This window comes from Herpailurus yagouaroundi, unplaced genomic scaffold, assembly GCF_014898765.1.
Source record: "Herpailurus yagouaroundi ecotype Mexico unplaced genomic scaffold, PumYag 322, whole genome shotgun sequence".
In the NCBI taxonomy this organism is placed as follows: Eukaryota; Metazoa; Chordata; class Mammalia; order Carnivora; family Felidae; genus Herpailurus; species Herpailurus yagouaroundi.
The window spans coordinates 1,084,105-1,101,562 of NW_024412539.1; the positions used below are offsets into that span (position 1 = coordinate 1,084,105).

The window sequence follows — 17,458 nt, forward strand, 5'->3', positions numbered from 1 at the left end:
CTAGCTCACACTTTCCTTTACCCTGCTCTACCCTGTTTTAGTCCGTCTTCAGAAAAGAATGCACACTCTCAACCCTGTGCCCTTACTGACCACTTACACTTTAACTCTGTGTAACCAAGGTTCAGCCTTCAGACTCTCCTCAAAGTAGGCCAAGGTCCGCGACTACGCTTGGGGCAAATCCGATGGCCTTTCCCCAGTTTTCACCCTCACTTCAGCGCCTGACCATGCAGACCACTTCTTGACACCCTCTCCTCCCTTATACTTCAAAATATTCCATTCTCAAGGTTCTCTTAGTTGACACTTCCTTCTGTCTCCCCTTGTTGCTACAGTTCCTAAGTGGAGGTGTTTTCCACGTTCTGTTCCCTGTCCTCTCATCTTCCTGTCCTGCCTTCCTCACAGTTTCAAACAAGAATCCAAACAGGCAGTCCTCAATCTTCATTTCTATCTCTGCCCTCTCCTGAATTCTCTGCTTTTCCAACTGCCCAATCACTATCTAGAGCTCAGTTATTTTAACCTATCAAACCCTCTGCCAGTGATCTGTTTGAGTAGAAAGAGTGTTGCCTCTAAGTCCTTATATCTCTTTCCACCCTAGAGAACCAGGCAGAAGAATTAGGAAAAGCCAATCTCTGAGGAATCTGAAGGTAAGGTAAGGTCGCTTGGCCACTCAAGTCCCCAGGAAATAATGACAATAATAAATTTACTCCTCATACTACTTTGTGATTTCTGCACATAAAAGATGCCCTTTCTCCTTCTCCATGCCAAGGGAGAATACTGACACTCCCAAGTTCCTCTGGCCACAAGCAGCTTTCCTTCTGTCTCTAGGGAATGTTGGATCTCAGCCTATGCTAACTTCCTAATACAGCCTCCTCTTCTTCAACAGCCAACCCGAGCTCCTGTTAGCACTTTAATGGTGTGTCTGATTTCTCTCCCACAGATCTCTGACATTTTGGGGCAAAATTCCCTTATGAACATGGGGTGAGTTGGCCACAGTGGAGGTAAGCAATGGAATGCTCTTCGTGCCAATACTACAACATGCACACAGGGACTGACGTATCAGAATACTTCCACACCCACTATTCTCATTGCATTTCCATGAGGCTGGTGGAATAAGTATTATTCAAAATTACAAATGAGAAAACAGGCACAGGGAGAGTAGGGACCGCCTCAAGGTGCCATAACTGCTTGCATGATAAAAAAAACTAGCTAATGAGACTCCAACCAGCTCTTCCAACTCCTTAACCAGTGCTTCATAACCCATGTGAAACCTGTCCTAAGTGTCCTCTCCACTCTCATTCCATCCCTTCCCCTTCTCTCTGTTTTGCTTCTTACCTTTCATTTTCCCAGCCAGCTCGTATATTTTTCTTGGCTCGGCGGATCGTGTTTCCAAAGCCGTGAATAAACCACCTCTGCCCCAGCGGCCAGAGTCATCTATCAGAAGAAAAAATTTTCAGTTATAGAAGGCAGAGTCCAATCCACAATTTAAAAACAAAGGTACACCCACTAGATTTGTAAAAGAATGATTTTTCAAAGGGAAGAGACAACTACCTAGTCTCCCAGGAATATCAGAGGTGGGACTTCTCAAATATATTAGGTTTTATGGAAGATCCCTGGCCATCCTAATAGGAAAGATGGAGAGGAGATGTAACATAACAAACAGCTGAAGCACTGGGGACACAACAGCATACAACTCCCATTTTACAGGTAAGGAAGGAGAAAGGTTAAATGACTTCTTTGAGTTACTGCTACCATAGCTGGTTACTATTTTCCATTTACAGTCATTCAATCATTGTTAGCACGTATGACATGTTAGACACTGTTCCAGGCACTAGGGTTATAGCAGTGGACAAGACCAAAAAAAAAAAAAAAAAAGAATCACTGTTCCCATGAATTTTATTTTCTAGTGCAATGAGATAATCATATAAACAAATATGTAATATGTGGTGGTGACACATGTAATAAAGTAAAATAAGGTAGGAAAAAGGAGTAGAGAACAATAGAGGCCTGGAAGTGGGATCTGTTTTATATGAGGCATTCAGGAGACCTCTGAGATGCAGACGTTTGACCAATGCTTGCTGTGGCTACCTGTGGAAAGAGGGTTCCTTCCAGGCAGAGGAGTAAAATGTGCCAAGGTCATGGGGGTGGGGGCAGAGGACACGCTTAGAGTTGTCCTGTATATGTTGCCTCCTTCTACCCTCTTAAAAACCTTGTGCAAAGAATAGGAAAGATATTTTCCAATTACACAGATAAGGAACCTGAGGCCCAGGGAGATTAGGCTATGCAACCAGGTAAATAAGAGCACCACCAAGAGTCAAATTTAAGTCTCTGGATTTGAAAATCTGCCCTTTCTTAACCACACGACTGCACCATGCCCATCAATCACTCCTAGGTCAGGCTTCTGCCTCCTCCTCCCCAGTTCTTAGCACCACAAAGATTAAGGCACCCATCCTGGGCCCGTACTACATTTACCTACCGACGCAGTGAACGATGACCGCGTCCTCCGCCCCAGCCTGCGGGTGGGTGACATCACCGCTCACATACTTGATGGCCGTTGACTCTGGATCTTCATAATCCAGCTGGGCAGAGCTCTCCTCATCTTCCCTGCCCTCTAGGTCCTCCGGTTCACTGTCCTCAGAAGGCAGGCAGAAGGACTGGTAATTGCTGGACTCCCACCAGGCCATCCTTCAACAGGCCAGAGAGAAAAGGAAATTAACCTGGCCTCTCACAATTTCCCTTAGAGCGCAATTCATCCTGCTATTCACAAACAGTAAGTGCCCAGTGGAAATGCAATTAGACACTCACCATGATGGCAGTTTTCTGCCTATTTGTAAGTCAACAAGAAGTCTTACTGATTACCTAGCTGCCTCCTGACTATGCTTCAGTAACGAGCAGCCACCGCATGTCCCTGTTTTTAAGAATAAGGTACCATTCAAGGGAACTACTCTTTGTCAGGCAGCTACAATAAAATCTTTTCTTGCTTCAACTAAATGAATCTTCTCTGCCTTCGGCACTCAGGACTTTTCACAAAAGCACACTAACTGTTAGGGTTAACATTTGATGTTTAAAAAAAATATTCTATTACCCATAGAAACTACCAGTTCTATAGAAGTTTTCTGCAAGTTTAAAGTATTCAACTGTGGACTCTATACAACAGTGATTCCTTTATCAAATGTGACCCTCAGCTTTATTAGAATATAGTCAAATAATATACATGTACTTTTTTCCATGTTCTGCTTCTTCCTTTTTCCTCTTCTTCTCTTCCACTAGTCTCTTTCTCTTGGCTGCTGCCTCTTGTCTCTTCTTCCTTCTGTCCTCCACTTCCTCTGGGCTCAGAATCCGCTTCCTTTTGGCAGACCCCTCTGTAAGGCCTGGGAGGAGAACCTGTAGGACGAACAAGATCCATAACCAGGAAGGTTGGGGGCTGCCTATTCCTTCTTGAGTTTCATTCATCCCTAACACACATTCTGTGTGAAAGCAACACGCTTACTAATATTTCATAAAGCTGCGTCTCTGTGCCCCTTGTGTGGTGGGAGGTCGTGGCAAGACACTTCAATTTACTGTTCATATTACACATCTCACTCACTTGGCCTGGTGACCAGGATATTGTGATCTAAACTCAACCGAAGCACTGGCATGGCTGGTACAACAGTACATCATTTTGATTAATTTCAACAGGAATAAGGTGCTTCAGAAAAGTTACTTTTTTTTATACAAAGCATATCCTGCAGGAGGCCATTTTAGGTTTAACCACTGTTAAAGGAAATCCTCCTACAATGTATTATAGAATTCTTTCTTAAACAGAGTCTTTCAACATTATGATTATCTTAATGGTGGGTAGCATTTAATGAGCACATACAAAGTGTCAAATACCACGGACATAACATGTATCATTCTTGACTGCCACCCTCTCTTAGTGACACAAATTATCAGGAGTAGAGTGCGGTATTTTGGTGTGATACAGTGTATCCCTTCTGGGGTGGCTTAGATGCACGGGGCTGCTTTTGCCTGCATTAAATGGTAAAACACACTGTTCCTGTTGATGTTATTTATGCCAACTTTTTTTTTTAATGTTTATTTTTGAGGGGGGAAAGGAGCAGCAAGAGCGGGGGATACAGGATCTAAAACAGGCTCTGTGCTGGCAGCAGAGAACCCGATGTGAGGCTCGAACTCATGAACCACGAGATCATGACCTGAGCTGAAATCAGACACTTAACTGACTGAGCCACCCAGGGGCCCCTAATTATACTTACATTTCAACAAATATTTATATGCTTATTTCTCAATAAACCACTCCCAGCATCATTTTTGGTTCTCTTAGAAATTGGAAGAATTTATTCTTTTACATAAATCAACAGTTCTTACACTGCCTTTATTTCGGAGTAATCGGCCCTCTTGCGTAGTTTTCTCCAAAAGGGTTTTCTGAAGGTTCACCAGTTGCTCAAAAGATTTTCTGTCTTCTTTACTAGGTTCCTTGGAATAATCTTTACCTTCAAATAAGTACATATGGTTTTCTAAGAACATAAAACACAAAACAGAAATGTTAGAGACTAAAGAAAAATGGATTAATCCCATTCAAAGCAGTAAGTAAGGCAAACAAGAGAACAACCTGTGTTCTAAATGGGCTAAGACTAGCTTGTGATTTGGGATCCCACGGACACTGATGGGTGGGGATCTCACACATTTACTCTTTAAAGGAGAGGATATGGCTGTTGCCCTTCTGGTCCATCTCTGGTTGGTCTGCAAGTCTCTGCTGGATACCTCCACCCTGTTGAGTCTTGGATCCCCTGTCACTCATTCCACACTATTCTTCAGCATAGATCTCACTAAGATCACTTAATAAAAGGTAACTGAAAACATGCTTTTTTTTATTGGACACCTATTTAATACTCCACTTGTTCCTTTAATATTACAGAAAAGGAGGAGAAAAGTGGCAAATTATGAGAAAATGGAGAATCACAAAAATAATCCCTTAGATTTACAATATTCTTTTCATATCGCATAAAGTATCTTTATGAAGCCTCCCCACAATCTTGGTATAACTAACCCTGCTGAAGAAAGGGAAAAATGAGGCTCAGACAGGGATCATGGGACTCCAGTTCTCACTGTTAATAAATGAAGGCAGGATTTTGACTCAAGAGCCAACATGCTCTTTTCAGTGCATTACTGTGTCTGCGGAAGGATGGAGTGAACAAGTCAGCAAGTACTGGTTACAGTAATAACAATAATGACAACAGTGTAATCTTGAATAGCATTTTGTACTGTCAGAGCACTTTCACATCTATTATCACATTTGATTCTTCAACTATTTAAAAGGGTAAAGCAGACACTAACAGCACCATTTTACAGATGAGGACACAAAGGCTGAAAGAGGTTGGGTGATATGCCAAGATCATGAATCAGTGATAAAGAGAGGTCATGACCAGCCAAGACCAGTAAACCACAGAGAGATGAGATAATGATTCTAAAGTGAAACGTATTTAATAGCACATATTACCAAAGAATGTATTTTCACAGCATTATGAAATCAGCTAGAAGTATGTTTTCTCTAGAGAGTATGAAAGCAAAACATTTTCATTCTCAAGAGATCAACTGCTTCACACTTGTACCCAAATCCAACCAGCTGTAATTCTAATTGGCATTTGCTAATTAAATCAGCAGGGTGCTTTCAATGAGGTGCTCTATCAACAAGTGGGAAAAAAATAAAGAGCTGAGAAGTGTCAAATATGATCAACATATGTAGCTTCATATTGCATGCAATTCTCAACCTATAAATATGTTTTTTAAAAAAACCCTAGCATTCCAGATAAAGCAACCCTATTTTTTATTTATTTTTGATTGGAGCTCCTTTAACTACTGGTCTTTCATATTCATTTATATTATTTAAAAAAAAAATTTTTTTTTTCAACGTTTATTTATTTTTGGGACAGAGAGAGACAGAGCATGAACGGGGGAGGGGCAGAGAGAGAGGGAGACACAGAATCGGAAACAGGCTCCAGGCTCTGAGCCATCAGCCCAGAGCCCGACGCGGGGCTCGAACTCACGGACCGCGAGATCGTGACCTGGCTGAAGTCGGACGCCCAACCGACTGCGCCACCCAGGCGCCCCTCATTTATATTATTTTTAATCGTGCTCCCTGTCTTCACTCTTCAGCCAAGAGGGGGTTGGAGACCACAGGCCTAGGCCCTCATCTGTGTCCTGTCAGTGGCACCATCTACCACAGAAACTGTACTCACTGATCAAAGAGAAGATTCCAAATTTTAATACAAGTGGAAAATCTTTTCTGGCAGCTGGACTGACTAAAGAATAGAAGTCTTCCTGGAAAACAACAAAATTTTATTTTGTCCTAGTAACAGGAGGAAAGTAATCTCAAATTAATCTAGAATGAGCGCAGAAATGGGTGCAAGCTTCACTAATGTAATCCAAACAGAACTTCAAAATCAGGTCACATGCATCCATTTTGCCTCCCACCTAAAACCACTAAATAGCAGTGAAGGGATTTTGAAAAGCCAGGAGACAACAGTGAATGAAAAGTTCAGTAATTCTTGGAAAACGGAAAGTGGCTGAAGCAATCAGATCGGATTAAGAAAAACCGTGAAAGCCAAACACAGGTGCCTAGTCAAGGGGTGATTATGAGACTAGAGACCCTGTCAATCCTCCGAAGGTTAGGATGTATAAGGACAGAGTGCTGGACAGTACGGGATCTGAGCGAAGTTCTGTATACCAAGTAACAGGAGCACCGTTAACCTTGGACTCCCGTGGTCTCTTCAATTTGAGCAAACAGGTTTATTCCAACCCAAGAAAGATACTAAAGGATTCATCTGGAGAAACTAAGTTGCCCAATGAAAAGACTTCAAATACAGAAGCCAGGTCACCAACCAGTAATGCTGGAATAAGGATCAAGATACACCTGCTCGGCTTGGGGCTGCCTGTCAGCTTCGGCCCTTCACCGGCACATGTTTTTCAGACAGCCAGAGGACACCAGCTATTTCAGGAAAACTCAAGACAAAAACAAGATGTTCCAAAACAAATTTTGAAAACAGCAATGGCAGCAATGAGAGGAAAGAAAGAAAAAGAATACTTTTCAAAAGCTATGATAAACATCTCAAGAGAGGACATTACATCTGTGAAATGAGAACAAGAGACAAGTAAAACAGAGAATAAGAAAGAGTATCTGAAGAATAAAAATGGGATACTAATGTTAAGAAATTTAAAAGACAAAATGAGAAAAGTCAAAGAGCTGTATCCGGTAGAATGAAGCTAGTTGCCTAAATCCCAATCTCTCCATATACCCTGTAAAACCACCACTAATCCATGGCTTCTATAAAACTAGGGAGTCTGAGAATATTACAAACTTCAATCTGCAGATAAGTAGAGAAATGAACATTCAAACGCCAATGGAGCCAGTTCCAGAGCCCACACCAGACTTGAGAGTGACGCAGAAGACAGGCAGTGTCAGACACAGCCCCCTGAACACAGTGCCACAACCTAAATAGAAAAACAGTAAGAACACGTCTCAGACTCAGGTCAGAGCACTGGCTACCAAGAAACTGAAAGGAAGGGACTAGAAAGTGCATGCAGTCAGCAATCTGGGAAGGCACTGCTTCTAGGGGAGAGAGAGACATCCCCTGGCAGTTCTATGGCAAAGAAAGGAAGCAAGTGATGAAAAGTGGGGATCCTACAGAAACAAGAGAATCACAAAACCAGAAGTCCCTACCAAAGTCCCTGCCAATCTCGCTCCCTACCAAAAAGGGAGGCATCATCTAGTAAAGAAACTACAGCTCTCTTGAATTAAGGTATTCTTGAATTAAGTCTAGAGTAAGACTCTCAAACCTCACCCCCGTCCACACTGAATTCTTGCTGCCACTGGTACAAGACAATAAAATGACTGTAAGACAGCAGGGAATATCTTTACAAAGCTCCTATGTAAAAAAACGCTTCAAGTCAGAATTTCAAATACTCAGAACCAAAATGGACAAAAAAGACAAATGTTGACCAAATTCAGGAAAGACAAAAATTATCTCATGATTTACATGTACTGTTTCAGTAAAAAAATAGCAGTACCTACACCTTAAAGTATGGTGAAGATTAAACGAAAAAACAGGTATTAAGCACAGGACACGGTACACACTTCTGATTGAGCACAGAATAAATGCTCAACCAGTATTAATGACCATGTAAAAACCAAATCATTCTACTATTCAGAAGAGGACTCACCATGAGAGGGCAACCATAATAAGGACAGTGGGATTTATTAATATAATAAAAGAGAAGATGCTTGCAACGAAGGCAGGAAAAAGTACAAATTAAAATCCTTGAGATACTACCACGAGCATTAATATCATTGAGTGGGTTCAAAGTTCAGCTACAAGGGAACAGGCAATTGCTAGTCAGTCTAGGAAGAATTCTTAGACCAAGGAAGACTTCAACAGTGTGCCCACAATGAGAATAGGGCTGGGTAGGAAAAGATGCCCCAGGGAGCACTCTCCAGGACCTCCTATCGGGACCTATCAGTCACATCTAAATCAGGCAGCTGTGCCATTTGCTCTACTTTCACCCCCCACTTACTGCCTTCCTCCTGCTCCTGGATTCCTTCTTCTGCTGTAGGCAAGGTGTCAGAGATCCACTGGCCATTCTTTGTTTCTCCCAGGATCGTCTCCAGGTCTATCTCATCCACAGTACTCCCCTCAGATGACAGCAGTTTATCCAAACCAAATTTGAGTATCTCACTCAACTTGAATGGAGAAAATGAAAAAGTCCAGTTGGTTCTCATGAAAACAGGCATTGGGACGTCAGTGTTTTGCTAAATGGCTTGCTGACACAGGGCAGGCTCCTTCCCTGCTGGCCGGCTGTTCTACTCTCCCCACGACGATGATACCAACAGGGCCGTTTAGTGGTTGGATGATGGCCAAGCAGAGAGGTGATAAATACTGGTCAGTTACGATGACTCTGACAACTCTCGAGGACAAAAAAAAAATTAGCCTCTTTTTTTCTCAAGAACAGTAATATCCTGCGTTATCTATGGCAGTTCTCAGGAGTCTTTCTCACAGGCCACAGGCACTTCCAGCAGCCACACGAGAAGTCAGAGGCCCAGTGAGCTTCTCTCCCACTGACAAACTTGGAAGAAGGCTATGCTGGGTACCTTCCCTCCACCATCAACTGACTTCTCTCCTCTGGCAATCTGGTTTCCTACCATAGCGCTCCATGGGACTCACCTTCACCAAGACCAGTAACAACTGATGGCTAGACCTGAAGGCCATTTCTCAATTCTAATCTTCTTCAATACTCCTCTGACAATTGCATTATTCTGCCTCTCTTCCCTTATCTCAAAGGTACCCATTGAGCCTACCCATTCCCTAGGGTCACAATACTCCTCTGACAACTGCATTATCCTGCCTCTCTTCCCTTATCTCAAAGGTACCTATTGAGCCTACCCATTCCCTAGGGTCACAAGAACCATCCAAACAGTTCAGATCACTTCCCTGGCTTTAAATAACTACTTCCAACTTTGCACCTCCTTAAGCACTAACTCTTAGATTCGAAATCAACGTAGATTCACATCTTGACTTCTAGTTCGTATCTTATCCTTTTAGACTGGGTCAGTTATCTCTAGATGGCCTAGTAAATATTAGGCCAAATACTGGTAGGAATGTAAACTGTTCCCAACACTGGCTGTTTGACAGGGCTCTGTTGGGATTCTTGCTCAGCTCCAGGAAACCAGAAGGTTACATTCGGGTTCTAATGTCTGATTTCTCTCTTTCTCATTCAGACTCTACTAGTTATCTCTTTGGTTGCCAAAAACGAAGGTAACAACCCAGTGACCTGGTCTCAGATGAAAGCAGTTTCTTCGTTGTTTGTTTTAAAATACAAAGAACCTAGTAATAAAAGATGTGGTTGTGGTTTATTAAATCTAAAATGTATAGAGTTCTGAAGTCCTGAAAGAGGGAAAGCAGTGTCATTATTCTACAGTGAGACAGATGCAGTGAACATTTACTGAATGCTTACTTTGTGCTAAGTACTATCGGAAGTGCGTCTCTCCAACTGTTTCAGTGAATATGATCCCTTTGGGCAAAATGGAAGAATCTAGGATATATCATGAGTTCTAATTTTAACCCAGGGGCTGCTGTAGAGTAACTCGAAGCCCCATTCCAGAAGAGAAAATCTGTAAGTCAGCATTTGTTTCCTATCCAATATTCCCTTCCTCAAGCAATTAACTCTCATCTTTCATCCATTTTTTCCTATGGAACAATTCTGAATTCCTGATCTCATACCATCCTCTGACTATGAAGATCACTCACTGATCAAAAGCTCTGGGGTTAAGACAAGGTATGAGATTAACCATCATTTATTATGCCGAGTTCTCTATTTTATCTAATTTTTTTTTTTAACACTCCTCTGAGGTAACTTGCAATATTCTCATTTTTTGAAAATGCAAATAGAAGTAGATCTGAGAGGTCAAGCTATCTGCTCAAAGCCACACAGCCAGTAAGTGTCAAGGCTTGGATGTGAATCCAAGTCAGGGGATCTAAAACCCATCCCTGTCATTCCATATTCTGCTACCTTTATTCATCACAATCATTTTTAGCTCCTTGCTTGCATGCAGTAGACAGTATGGCAGGTACATGTGGAACAGACCTGGGAACAAATGTGTAGCTGGGGACAATGGGTTTTAAAGCTAGTTCTTTGCATCCGCTTTCTCACCCACAAGAAAATACTGACAACAGGACACATTCTTAAAGGAAGAATAAGATCTTATACCTGGAGGTCAGCATCGGCTGCAGGTTTCCGGGCCCCCAAAGTAAAATGGCCTCCCTCTATGACTGTGCTGGTGAGCTGGAGTTTGGAGGCCGCTTTCCTACAGACTATTTCCTCCACAGTGTCTCGGCTGATCAGCCGAATAACTTTAACAGACCTGTACAGGGTCAAAAGAGACAAATGTGCCGTGAGATGAACACAGCATGCAAGGTCAATACACCTAAAGGGAAACAAACCCCAAATGCCATGCTCAGGGTACAGCTAAAGGGAGACTGTACTGTGGACATGAGCATCTGTTAGTGAGATCTGGCCTCCCAGAGGTACTCACTGAAGATTTCCAAGAGAGTCAAGGGATGAGGAGAGGCCATAACTGAGGTTCCTGATGGGAACAGTGAAGGAAAACCTCAGGCAGATCTCCATGATCTTTGTAGCCTAACTCTACAACGCCAGAACTTCATTTTTAAACTGAATCAGACCTTAACTCAGGTAAAAAAGAGTTAAATAACTTCTAAAGGTTCCTTCTCGTCTTTAGAAGTTCATGGCTTCTATTTCATGGCTTGACTGTGGTTTTTAACAAATCACGTGTGCAAGAAGAATGTGTGCTGGCCAGCAGTCTTCAACGAGTCAGCAGCAAAGCTGGGCTAAAACCCAGTGCTCTCTCACCCTCCAGTCTGGGATGTCACCGGGCCCACCAGGTCGTTCACCTCCCTCCCCAACCGAGGACCGCTGAGGAGCCAGGGATGTGGAAAAACACTGATGCTGAAATCTCTCACTTGTTCTGGCCGATCCGGTGAGCTCTGGCAGCTGCCTGTAAGTCGTTCTGCGGATTGAAATCACTGTCAACAAAAATAACAGTATCTGCAGCTGTTAAGTTCATGCCCACTCCACCTGAAAACAATGCAAAAGGAATGTGATCAGCAGCAAGCTGGCTACGGGCTAGACCATAAAGGTGCAAGGCAAGGGGACGAATGGTAAATTAAGATCAGACAAAACAATTGGCCTCACCTTTCAAACTAACACCCATCCCTAACTCCAGGACCTTGCAGTGGTTAACACTGCTGCCTATTGCCTGACTTGGGAAAACTTAAGTATTGAAAGTAACAGAATGAGGGGAGCAGGGGCAAACAGTAAAAGTGCATAGTGAAGTTAGTCCCAGGAAGCCAATTTACATCTCTTCCGTTTAAAAATCTTGGTCTATTTAGAATAGTCTGTGAAAGAGGACACACACTCTTTCAAAAGAAAACAGTTTTAAATATGCAAGGGGTCTTCTGCTGTGGACACTGCTAAGAGAGGAGTTAATATCCACTGTAGGTTATAGCTAAGGTAGCAAGATCCCTGATGCAAGCTAATGAGAGCAGGGGATGACATTTATTTATTACACTCCTCAGCAGAGCAGGAAACTACCTCCCTCTGACTGGAGAAAACTTTAGAAAGTCTTTTCTGTATTTGTTTCCACATTAATCAAAGAGTGGGTAACAAAACCAGTCACAGGATAAGGACACTCCATGGGACAACTTTCTGATCTTTCTTCAGCATTGTAGGAAAAGGGCTGAGGAGGCTTCTTGGATGATGAGAATTAATTAAGAGAACCATGAAAGCAAATTACAGCTTTGTCTTTGATTAATGTGGAAACAAGTACAAGAGGGACTCCCTCTTGCCAGGGTCGTTACAGCTCATTGCGGAGACAAGCAAGCCTGAAAGGGCTTGTTCCAACAGCTTGAATTGAGGACTAACTTTTGAGATGGGCTACCGACTGTAAGCTGGCTCTCAAGACAAGTCAGGCAGGAACATTCTAATTAAAGCCTTCATATAAAATTAAAGCTGGAATAAAGACATAATAAAGACTGATTACTGAGAGATGCTAAATTAGACCTTATAATAATGCCAGCTACGTTTGTGCTGTGCTTACTACGTGCCAAGCAATGTTCTAAGCGCTTTATGTATACTGACTCCTTCAATCCTCACAACACCCCTATGAGTAGTTTACTATTATTACCCTCATTTTATAGACAGAAGAGCAGAGAAGTCCAGGGACTCAGCAGAGATCACACAGCCAGGAAGTGAGAGAGGCAGGAGTCAGTCCCACACAGTCTGGCTCCAGAGCCTTCGCTTTCACCCACTACTCCAGAGAATCTCCCTGGCACTTATTTCATCACAGCATGAGCCATAAAAGTTTTCTTCTTCTTGGGTTAACATCTGAGTTCAGCGCTTCCTCATTAAATTAAGGGGTGATGTTTTACAAATAAGCTATTCTCCATTCTTGTTTGGAACATCTCACGAGCTACCACTGCCACCCGGTGGCAACATGATTCAACCACAGAACTATTTGAAAGTTGGAGGGAAACCTGTTAAATAAATAACCCTGCTAATTTACAGCTAAAAAGTGATAGCAAATGTGATCATCATTGTTTGGAAAAGGCTCATGTCCAGGATTGCTTCCGTTCTTAAAAGATTACTCTGTTTTGACTGATTCTAGTACTCCCAGGAGCTTACTCTTTCTTCCTAATTTTAGACCTTCAAACGTGATGCCACTCTCACAATATGAAGATGACAAAATCATTAAAGCAGAAGGAGAGCTGTTTTCCCAACACTGAAGATGCATTTGCCCTGATCCTTCCAGCTTCTCCTAAGACCACCCCAGAGACAACTGAGGACATGAATAAATGGCTGATGCAGGGTGCAGTCTACGACACTGGAAGCAAGTGAAGCCAAACAAATCAGATTATATCTTTGTAGTACAGAGATGAGACACACACAGGTGAGAAAATCTCCTTATGGTCAGGGATTCTATTTAACACGTCTTTTATGCACCCTCACCGTACTAGACACTTAAATACTTTTTAAGATAGAACTCTCTCTTTAGAAAGATGTTGATCTCTCTTTAATAGAGGACACACATCCCCCTAATGTTCTTGCATCCATTCCATTAAGATTCAGGTCTACAAAAACTAAGATAATGAAACTAAGATTCTAGAAGTTCAACACTAAGGTCTGCTTGCTCCATGACATAATAATTTCATCTCCATGAACAGATTTCAAACAACTGAAGAGTGTATAAAAGCACTACAAATGTCATATAAAAATATTTATGACTTAAGTCACATTAAAAATAATTCCAAAGAGGTGGCAATTTCATTAGGATCACAACTTTTTAAAAAGCTAGACTTGATTAAGCTTTGACAGCACTATTCCAGACTACGTAAGGAGGAGGGATAACTAGCAGACAGGTTGTTATCTCACTTCCCAAATTCATAGCTGGGAAAGAGAGCGGTCTCTACTGAATGTCAATTACAGACATCTTACAGGACAACCCAGCTCAGTGGTCAAAGCAGGTTAAAATTACTTTCCAACAACCCCTGGTTTCAGCCTTACTTGGCAGCTTAGAAAACTTGGACAGGAAAAGAACCCCATGCTAGGAGCCCAGTACTTCGATACACTTACAACAAATCCCTCAATTCCCCTGTTTTACGCTCCTCCTTAATGACCTCACCTTTCAGAGAATTAAGGAAAAACATGCTAATGGCCAGGATGTAAAAGTACTATATCTCCCCTTATTTGTCTGCTTTTGTCAATGGCTATGTGGCCTACCTGCCCTGGTACTCAGGAGAAAAATAAAAATAGGCTGCTGTCCAAAGTTCTTAATGGCCAGGTGTCTCTCTTCTCCTCTCACAGAACCATCCACGCGCTCATAGCTGTACCCTTCACAGAGAAAAAGAAAACAGAAATATAAACCCTTTTCACATATTCTTTGGGGAATAAAACATTGTCAGCTCAGAAGCAAATGCTAATTTTATCCCTTTCTGTATACAGGTATACCTCTACTTCAAGCAAATCCCATGGGAAAAATCTAAATTTAGGGGACATTTCATTGTTTTACAAAAGAATTCAACATAGGGGTGCCTGGATGGCTCAGTCGGTTAAGCATCTGACTTTGGCTCAGGTCATGATCTCACAGTCGGTGAGTTCGAGCCCCGTGGTGGGCTCTGTGCTGCCAGCTCAGAGCCTGGAGCCTGCTTCGGATTCTGTGTCTCACTCTTTCTCTGCCCCTCTCCTGCTCATGCTCTGTCTCTCTCTCAAAAAAATAAAACATTTAAAAACAAAAGAACTCAACATAACATAGCTCTCTGGGTTTTTGAAATACATGCAGTTGATGTATCTGATAGTTGTGGAGTTAACAGTCAATTCTGACTATCCCAACCAACCCTGAAGCACACTGTGAACCATGCTGCATGGCAGTTTCCAATTGTGCCTCAACAGAGTTCTTAACTTATGCAAGCAGTAAGACAAGCACTTGGGAGCTGGTCAGTGAGCCTGCCCAATGGCCCAGCAGCTAACCTTCAATGAAGCTACAGATTCTCCACCCATCACCACAGAACCCTGTCAAGAAGGGGAATCCTACTCTCAAGCGCTGTTTGTGAATCTAGAGATTCCTCAACATGCCTATGGCATTTCCTGCCAAGTGTCCAATGGACCAGGTATACTACAGTACTTGGAGGGCATCAAGTGGCTCTGAGAGACCTACTCTAAATTCATGTTTTAAATTCGTACGGTCTGAAGCTGATACTCTTTCACCACTGATCTCATGAACAATCAATGTTACAGCCTTTTTCCATCATCCCACATACATTTCTTTCAAAGTTTATTTATCCTGAGAGAGAGAGAGAGAGAGAGAGAGAGAGAGAGAATATGCTGGAGTGAGCACAAGCATGCAAGTGGGGGAGGGGCAGAGAGAGAGGAAGAGAGAGAATCCCAAGCAGGCTCTATCAGTGCAGAGTCGGACACAGGGCTTGAACACACAAACTGTGAGATAATGACCTAAGTCAAGATCAAGAGCCAGACACTTAACTAAGTCATTCAGAAGCCCTCCACAATAATTTTATTATATGTTAAACAAGATACCCAGGTAATAACTTACATTCCCTGTGGGAGGCTGGGCCCCGGTGCCAGGCTGAGACCGGGTTGAGCAACGGCTCCCTGTTGACTCAGCCAACCCGGTGGTTCCCCCTCCCATTCTCCCACTTGCAAAGGCATACGCAAGCCTTGTCAAGGCTGAGAAAGCTAATTCCTGAAGCCTGTGGTCTGTGGGTGTTGGGATGCTCTCTTTCCCTCTCTCTCTCTGCCCCTCCCCTGCTAGTATGCACGTGCTCTTTCTACCCCGGGTCAAATAGAAACAAACATGGGAACTGTGTTTTGCTAGCAATTTATCAACAGGACCTTGCCGTGACCCGTTTAGAAAGTTCACAATAGGGGCGCCTGGGTGGCGCAGTCGGTTAAGCGTCCGACTTCAGCCAGGTCACGATCTCGCGGTCCGTGAGTTCGAGCCCCGTGTCAGGCTCTGGGCTGATGGCTCAGAGCCTGGAGTCTGTTTCCGATTCTGTGTCTCCCTCTCTCTCTGCCCCTCCCCCGTTCATGCTCTGTCTCTCTCTGTCCCAAAAATAAATAAACGTTGAAAAAAAAAATTTTTAAAAAAAGAAAGTTCACAATATACACGAAACTAAATGTTTTGGCTGGCAGCGATCATGCGAAACCTGTTTATTCTTAGAATGGCCTGACCCATAAGAGTCTTGATATAAAAGATTGTGTACAGCAACAATAAAGCCGTCACTTGGGCCATCAGCCCAGGGGACCCTCCTGTTCCCAAACTGGCTTCTCTTTTCTTTCTTACATTCCCCTACCCTCAGGACCCTGATCTCGGTGTTTGTTGCGCTGGTCGCAACAATTCCCTATTGTTTATACAGAAAAAAAATTCCTTTCGCTTAGCTGATATGTGGTATCTCTATAATATCATCTTCTCTACTGCTCCTGAACAAATGCTCAAATGTTGAGTTGAATGTTACAAGACACTGAAAGTTCTTTTTTAGCAAGCATTTTCAAATCACTCAACATTTCTGCAACTCACATTTCTTCCAGTACCCATAATTTTATTTTATTTATTTATTTTTTTAAATTTTTTTTTCAACGTTTATTTATTTTTGGGACAGAGAGAGACAGAGCATGAACGGGGGAGGGGCAGAGAGAGAGGGAGACACAGAATCGGAAGCAGGCTCCAGGCTCTGAGCCATCAGCCCAGAGCCTGACGCGGGGCTCGAACTCACGGACCGCAAGATCGTGACCTGGCTGAAGTCGGACGCTTAACCGACTGCGCCACCCAGGCGCCCCAAGTACCCATAATTTTAAATCACATCGCCAGTGGGAATGTGTGTGTTTATTTCTGCCCATGTGTCTCTACCCAGCTGTCAATCCTTGTGTGACACACCTCTCTCCTTACTTTCAATCTTCCTTTGGTTCAGGCTAATGTTCTTTTACTACTTTCCTCTGTAATATCCCCACACCCCAGATTACTCTTCATGGACCTGATGGACTGCTAAAAAGGATTAAGCAACGTAATGGCCAAGGGATGTCACCTCTGTAGTCCATGTAGTCTTGGAGAATATCCAACATCTGGGTCATTTGGGAGAAAAGTAAAACTCGATGGCCCCTGGCAAGAAAGAGAAAAGGAAAGGCTGCCAACTCTAGGTATTTAAGGTGAGTTTCCCTCAGGTGAAACCTACCAAAGAATACAATTACCAAAGGGGAAATATAAATATCATAATCATTTACAGAGACTTCCTCAGACATGCTAAATGTTCCACATAAATAGCTCCACATGTAGTCATATCCTGCAGAGCACAAGTTCTCAAACTGGAGTGGGGATATTCCCAGGAGCAAA

General features: G+C 42.8%; 1 protein-coding gene across 3 annotated transcripts in view; it reads right to left on the reverse strand.

Annotated features, from left to right (window-relative positions):
* CHD1L (chromodomain helicase DNA binding protein 1 like) overlaps positions 1-17,458 on the reverse strand; it is a 60,826-nt gene that overhangs the window by 12,965 nt on the left and 30,403 nt on the right. For all 3 annotated transcript variants that reach the window (XM_040462525.1, XM_040462526.1, XM_040462527.1), the window contains exons 11-19: positions 17,154-17,227; positions 14,338-14,448; positions 11,523-11,637; positions 10,753-10,906; positions 8,563-8,728; positions 4,360-4,508; positions 3,215-3,378; positions 2,471-2,679; positions 1,330-1,428 (exon numbers count right to left, since the gene is read on the reverse strand). In XM_040462525.1, the coding sequence (XP_040318459.1) occupies positions 1,330-1,428; positions 2,471-2,679; positions 3,215-3,378; positions 4,360-4,508; positions 8,563-8,728; positions 10,753-10,906; positions 11,523-11,637; positions 14,338-14,448; positions 17,154-17,227 (1,241 nt within the window). The remainder of the gene's footprint in view (positions 1-1,329; positions 1,429-2,470; positions 2,680-3,214; positions 3,379-4,359; positions 4,509-8,562; positions 8,729-10,752; positions 10,907-11,522; positions 11,638-14,337; positions 14,449-17,153; positions 17,228-17,458) is intronic.